Source organism: Glycine max, unplaced genomic scaffold (assembly GCF_000004515.6).
Source record: "Glycine max cultivar Williams 82 unplaced genomic scaffold, Glycine_max_v4.0 scaffold_524, whole genome shotgun sequence".
In the NCBI taxonomy this organism is placed as follows: Eukaryota; Viridiplantae; Streptophyta; class Magnoliopsida; order Fabales; family Fabaceae; genus Glycine; species Glycine max.
Window position 1 is genome coordinate 3,407 of NW_024464904.1, and position 7,528 is coordinate 10,934.

General features: G+C 31.2%; 1 protein-coding gene across 1 annotated transcript; it reads left to right on the plus strand.

Moving 5' to 3' along the window:
* Positions 1–1,508: 1,508 nt before the first annotated feature.
* Positions 1,509–7,524, plus strand: LOC100789019 (linoleate 9S-lipoxygenase 5; the record flags this gene model as incomplete). The annotated part of the gene is made up of 7 exons (XM_026127670.2): positions 1,509–1,665; positions 1,811–2,028; positions 2,278–2,564; positions 5,825–6,062; positions 6,467–6,805; positions 6,892–6,977; positions 7,240–7,524. Coding segments are annotated over exons 2-7 (1,392 nt in total), but the record flags the coding sequence as incomplete, so codon positions are not given.
* Positions 7,525–7,528: the final 4 nt, after the last annotated feature.

The window sequence follows — 7,528 nt, forward strand, 5'->3', positions numbered from 1 at the left end:
AGTAGATAATACTAATTAAAATCATGCTTAAAGTATGTGTGTATTAGGGCAGAAAGCCTAAAAAAGCAAACAAAACTTTCAACAGTAAAAAAGAAAACAAATCTTGACTGTTTTGAAGTAGGGACATCTCATGAATCATGGATTACTGATATGTATGGGAGAAGAAATAGTTTTCTGTAATTGGATAGAGTTAGGTGCTTTCTCTATGGGCTATACTGTAGTGATACGTGTCTTGTAGTTGTTGCTTTGGCTTGGTCTTGCACATCTCGTGCTCAAACCATGTTTTTCTCAATAAAATCAGTTTACCTTTTTTTAAAAAAATAAAATAAAAAGCAGCCCGGTAAGGTTTCTCTACTAGTTAAAATCATTGTACAGGAGCTTATTTAAATTTCTATCTAGGATATTAATATTAAGAATACTGAAATATTTTTTTTAAAAAATGAAAAAGTATATCATCTATAATTTAATTTATATCAGAGATAAGAAATATTTCTTTTCCCCTAATTAAAATAAAAAAAGGCATAATCTCAGCACCAGAAGTGCTGTTGTTTGGTTACATATATAGTTTTACAATTAATACACCAAAACTGAACCAGAGAGACCAATTAATCTAACGTGTTTGTTGTGATTACATGGAACTCCTTAACTTAAAGCTTAAACATATGACTGTAAAGAAAAAAGGCTTAAACATATGAAAACAAAATCAAGATGAATATGTACAGTGATTGAACCCTGACCGGTTATACAGTGATTGTAACCTAACAGCTCCCACACAATTTCATCTGCTTGCCCTTACATTACATTATAGCAGCCATTGTTACTTCATCGACACCATTGCATGAGACACATTTTGCCCATCATGTTCAGCAGCTTTTGGCTCAGCTCAATTGGGTATTGTGATCTCCTTCACTAACCAATGCCACAATTCAATCAGGATTCCCTTCTTGAAGACTGTGGGAAATTATAATATTCTAGTTCCTCCTTTTCTCGCAGATAATTTTGGCCAATAAAAAAAAATTCTGATAAGAAAGACGTACGGCATTTTGAGAAGTTACATATATCTTATTGATAATATTAGTAAAGTCGTATTATATCACTACTTGACAATGGCCATAAATCATGCAAGCTGATGATATTAACGTGTTATTTTTACAAGTTCGGAAACAAAAAAAATATTTTTTCATTTTGAGGAATTTATATGTCAGTTAAATACACTTTCAAGGATAAAATTAAATATTTATCATATTATATATATATATATATATAATAAATGATAAGCTTTAATTTATGCAAGATGTAGTGTAAACTTTGTGATAGTAAAACTGAAATTATCAACGAAGCTGTTCCTGGCATGGGTCACATGGTGGAATCAGATCCTTTGATTATGCATTAATCAAGAGATAAAGATGAAAAATCGATGTGGTCCCAACTCTCAAGAAGGGTACGTTCCTTGTTTCTCCTTTGCATCCTTGTCTTATTAATTTATTATTCGAAACCAAAGGAGTAGAAGCTAACTGTATCATCTATAATAATAATAATAATAACAATAGCATCCTTTTTCCCAACTGGGTCAATCAAGACTCTTAATGAGCATGAAGAAGCAACCCCGGAGTGCCAAAGTTCAATTTTAAGCCAGTGTCTCCACAGCCTAATTTGCCGGATATAGTGAGTACACTTGTCATGTGCCTATACATAATCATAATGTTTGCTCCTAAATTTTTGTTTATTTTTATATAATTATTGTTATTTTAACAGTACTCGTCCTTTGGTTTCTCATGTATTTGTACTACGACTACTACTTATAGTGCAGTTCTTAAAGGTTGTTTGTTAGTCTCAGTTATTGAGAGAGTTGAGAGACACGAAGAAGAATCATGGAGAGGAGCAAGAGGGTAAAAGGGAGAGTGGTTTTGATGAAGAAGGGTGTGTTGGACTTCCATGACATCAAAGCCAACGTTCTCGATCGAGTTCACGAGTTATTGGGCAAGGGTGTCTCTCTTCAGCTCATTAGTGCCACTACTCCTGATCCAGGTCCTCTTGATTTCCTCGTCATCTTTCAATTAAACTATTAGAAGACAATGCTTGTACACAAAAGCAAAAAATTAATTAATTAATTTGTGAATCACCAGAAGTAGAAGAGTACACAGTAAGCAAAGGGTCTAAAATTTGTTGTATCCTAACAGTCAACTTCAAAATAGAGAACAACATCCTTAGGAAGTTTCCGAGATTAATTTGTGTCCGGAATTTATGTATTAATTTAACAGATGGATCCAATAACAGGATTGAGAGGGAAGCTAGGAAAGGTGGCACACTTGGAGAGGTGGGTATCGACGATCACCTCTCTGACATCAGCAACAGACACAGAGTTCACTGTTACATTTGAGTGGGATGAGAGCATGGGTGTTCCTGGGGCATTCATAATCCGAAACAATCACCATAGCCAATTCTACCTCAAGACAGTGACCATCGAAGACATTCCTGGGCATGGTCCTGTTAATTTTGTCTGCAATTCCTGGATCTACCCTGCTCATCGTTACGCCCATGATCGTGTCTTCTTTGCCAACAAGGTAACTTGGTCCAAAAGGCTACTTGCTCTATTAATGTCCCTTCTTTTGCTATTAAGTATTCACAAAAACAAAACAAAAATAAAAATAAAGCTTCTCTTAAATTATATTCAGAACACCGATTCTTTAGGGGTAATTTCTTTTTCTTCTAATGAAATTCACATTTGGTTCTCGCCTTTGGGTGGGACAACATTGAGATTCTGAAAATGCATTCTTTTTCCCTAGTTCTTGCTCTGGACTTTTTGTTGGAAGTAGTAACTTATTTTATCATTTTTGTTTTTTTAAGGCATAAAAAAATGTATGACTTTTTAATATTTTTAAAATACGACTTTGAAAAGTTGTAAATAATTTTACTTAAATTAATATTTTTTTAGTTTTATTTAATATTTTATATATTGTTTTATTTAATATACTTTTTTGCTTTTTATATTTTATTTAATATTTTCAATATTTTTTTTCTTAATATTAAGGATTTTTTTACTAATTATAATATATTTTAACAAGTTCAACTTTAAAGTCGTGCATATAACCACAATTTTATTTTATTAGTGTTTTATTTATAAAAAAATATTAAATAAATATTATAAAAAATGTAGAAATATTAAATAAAATTAAAAATTAAAAATATTAATTTAAATAAAAAATATGCAACTTTATATATTGTTTTTATTTTTAATTTTATTTAATATTTTCTGTATTTTTTAATATTATTTATTTAATATTTTTTCTATATATGATTCACTAATAAAATGAAATTGTAGTTATATGTACAACTTTGAAATCATACTTATTGGAATGTACTATAATTAAAAAAATTCTTAATGTTAAGAAAAAATATTAAAAATATTAAATAAAATTAAAAATAAAAGTATTAATATAAATAGAATTACTTATGACTATAAAAAGTTTTATGACTTCAGTAAAAAGTAAAAATTATAAAATAATTTATGACTTCGGAAGTAGTAAAATATCTTATGATTTATTCCTTTTTTTGAGTATTCATTTAAAATTTACAGTTAATTGTTAATTTAAAATAAATTACCCCTAAACAAAACTACAGCAAAACAATTAATAGAAAAATCGAGATAACACATACTATTGGAACTTTCTGATTATTATCTTTGAAATTCTTCAGTAAGTTACATTTTGGATTAATGACCCAATTTCATCGTACATGGGGTTCTGGATAGTACTATGCTAGAAGATTGAATATTGGTTTTAATTTATTTATATGAAAATTAATTTCATGGTACGGATTGTCGATCGGTGGTTATAGTTTACACCCAAAAACTTAATTTCAATATTTATGTGCTTTTTCCCATGACTTACACAGAAACTTACTTTTGACATGTTACACGTGACTCACGAAGACTGGTGTGGTAGTTAGCAACTATATAATGAAATTTCTTTCACACCTAAAGTAAGTTTCAAAAAATAATTAGAATTAAAAGGATTCGTCCAATTTAATAATAAGAAAGTTAAATGAACCAGATTTTTTCAGGGCTATGGAATGAATATGTGTAACAAGAGAAAAGGGTCATCTCTTATTTTCACTGCTCTCTCTCTCAATTTCCCTTCTCTCTCATGCGCCGCCGTGGTTTCTGCTGGAAGCCACTCCCTATCCATCGTGCATCCATCTCACTTCCCTCTCCTCGCTTTTCTCTAAAATTTAAAAATTTCTCTGAATATCATTTTATCATTATCGTTCCCTGAGTTAGGTTTTCTGTTTTTCCTATAGGGTGTTTTTATTGTGTCCAATAACAAGAGGAGGGGCAAGAGAAGCAAACAAAAAGAATAAAAAAAAACAAGGAAAAATTAGGGATTTTTTTTGGGAGAAAAAGAGAAATTTAAGTTGTTTGTTGTAGTTTTGGTTGAGATGGCTCAGGTTCATTATTTTTAGTACTTTATACTTTATACCATTTATGCTTGTTCGTCTAGCAAATCATAATTTTGTTATTTAATTTAGTACGTGTATAATTTGCATTAAGGTTGAGGAAAATAATTTAATTTTTCAGGAAAGTGTTTTTTTCAACACCACTTTCATCGATTCTTATGTTATGGTAAATTTAAGTCTTCTTTTTTTATTTTATAAATAAAGATATTTTTTATCGTATTCTATCTGAGTCACAAATGGAACTTTGATCTGAAAAACCAATTTGAATTAACTCAACTCTATAGAAAACAACTATACCAAAATGCTGATAAAAATATTAGAACTTTATGATTTTAGTTGAAATTATCGAGTACTTTTTTTTCTTCTAGATAAAAATACCGCTTAATGATTACTCTTAAATATAAAATATTCTTCACTTTTTCTGTGGCAAGTTAAATTACAGCTGTTATATATTGTCGTCTCTTGCCTGAATAATCAATTTCTTTTTTATGTTTTAAATATCATAATCGTTACGATATAAAGTATATGAATAATTATAATTATTTTTTACTGCAAATAATTATAATACTTATTACTTTAATTATTTATATAAAATTAAATACTTAATATTAATTTCTCATATACATGTCTTCTTAAAATATCAATTTAGACTTAATTCAATATCAAAACTTAACTCATAAAACAAGAGTTATCAATCACTTAAGTATTTTATTTCTATTTGATATAAAATTTGAATTTTGTTTTTCATATATATTCCCTCAAGTCCAATATTTTTTTAGTTTGTTACGGTGGGTGATGCTTTTAGAAAGCAAATCATTTATATAATTTACAAACATTTCAAACAAAATTTTTTAAAAATCAAATCCAATGTTGAACATTTCAAACGCTCTCTTATAGACTATTTTTAAAATTCATCAGGTTCAACTTATGAAATAGTTAAAATAAATCAAATCATTATAAATGTTAAATCACGAGAGAGCGTTTTATTAGATTTCTATCAGAAATACAGACATTATGAGGGAAGAGAAATGAAATAAATATCACCATTCTCACTAGTGATGTAGTAAGCACGACAGAAAGGGATAAAAATGATGTACATGTAAAACTATACTGTAGTAAGAAGAAAACAGGGAAACACTAACTGTAACTAACAGCTTGTTCGCAAACATGATTGTACCTTAAATTGAATGTGACAGTTATTCCCGGTGGCGGCAGCGGCACCATGTTCAAAGCACCCTCTACACCTTAACATGATTCTTTCATGCTAAACATACTCTTTATGATCTTTGTATACGTTTCAACTCTAAATCATGCATGGTACCTTAATAAACGTACTTGAAAGTTGAAATAACCTGGCTTTGTGATTCAGGCTTATCTTCCATATCAAACACCTGAGCCACTGCGCAAGTTCAGGGAACAAGAACTAATAGCTCTCCGTGGAAAAGGCTTCGGAAAGCTTAATGAGTGGGACAGAGTCTATGATTATGCATACTACAATGATTTGGGACTTCCAGATGATGGTCCTGACTATGCACGCCCTGTTCTTGGAGGATCACAATGTCCATATCCACGTAGAGGAAGAACTGGTCGTCCACATTGCAAAACAGGTTACCAACAAAGTCACCTTGCATTGGACTAATAAGGATAATTATCATATACATTTAAATCATAATCATCTTAAATGTTGAGAAATCTTTAAATAATCTTGGATCATTACTTGTCAATAATCTCGATTTTATATGACATATTTAAGTTTTTTAGTTTACAAAAAATAATTATTAATTACATGTTATGTGAAGTTTAGTTGAGACTAGAATATGATGATTTCAGACTATTTTATTTCTCTTTAAAAATCATTCCAATAATAATTTTCTAATTGGTTGATAATGTAATTTTTTTTATTGTACTGTATGAAAAATTAAACTCCTAACTTACTTGTAGGTGCCTTAGCGGCATTCACTAGCAAAATTCTCATTGACAAATGAGTATTCTGATTGTGTCATCGTTGCAGATCCCAAAACTGAGTCAAGATTGCGTCTTCTAAATCTAAACGTTTATGTGCCGAGGGATGAACAGTTTGGCCACGTCAAGTTTTCAGATTTTCTTGCATACTCACTGAAATCCGTTGCTCAGGTTTTGCTTCCAGAGATTAAATCTTTGTGTGACAAAACTATTAATGAGTTTGACACCTTTGAAGATGTACTTGATATTTATGAGGGAAGTATTAAGCTTCCAAGTGGACCTTTAGCGAGTAAACTCAGAGAACTTGTTCCCTATGAGCTGCTGAGAGAACTTATTAGGAATGATGGTGAGAGATTCCTCAAATTCCCGGTGCCTGATGTGATCAAAGGTATACTAATGCTTTCCCTTTACCTCACCTGGCTATGATGGACTCATTAGTATGATTTAGCTACACTAATATCTGTATTATCACAGTGAGTAAGACTGCATGGAGGACAGATGAGGAATTTGCAAGGGAAATGCTTGCAGGGGTTAACCCTGTTATTATCCGCCGTCTTCAGGTACTGTTACTGTATAAAACAACGTGTATGCAGTTTGTTATGTACTGTTTTCCGATCAGATTTATGTTCCACCTCAGTAACTCGTATAGTAAAAGATTAGTATAAAGATCAGTATAAATTACTAAGTGAAACTTAAATTCTGATCAGAAAACAACACAAAAGCACTTAAGAATTGTATCTAAGTTTTGTGCTTTATAATTTTATTTGCGATTCATAACATATTTGTTTTAGCAAGTGAGCTAAATCTAAATGCCACATGCAGGAATTTCCCCCGGCCAGCAAGCTAGATTCCAGAGTCTATGGAGACCAAACTAGTTCCATCAGAGCAACGCACATAGAAAATAGTTTGGATGGGCTCACAATAGATGAGGTACTAATCAGGATCTATGAAGCACGGACACTCCAGCCCCTTGTCGTGTCTGGTGTCCGACACGTGTCGGTGTCAGTGTCCGACACATCACCTGTACTACGTTTCATATTTTGGACCTTATGGGTGTTCACGTGTTCCGTGTCATGTCCGGTGTCTGTGTCGATGTCGGTGCTTCCTAGAT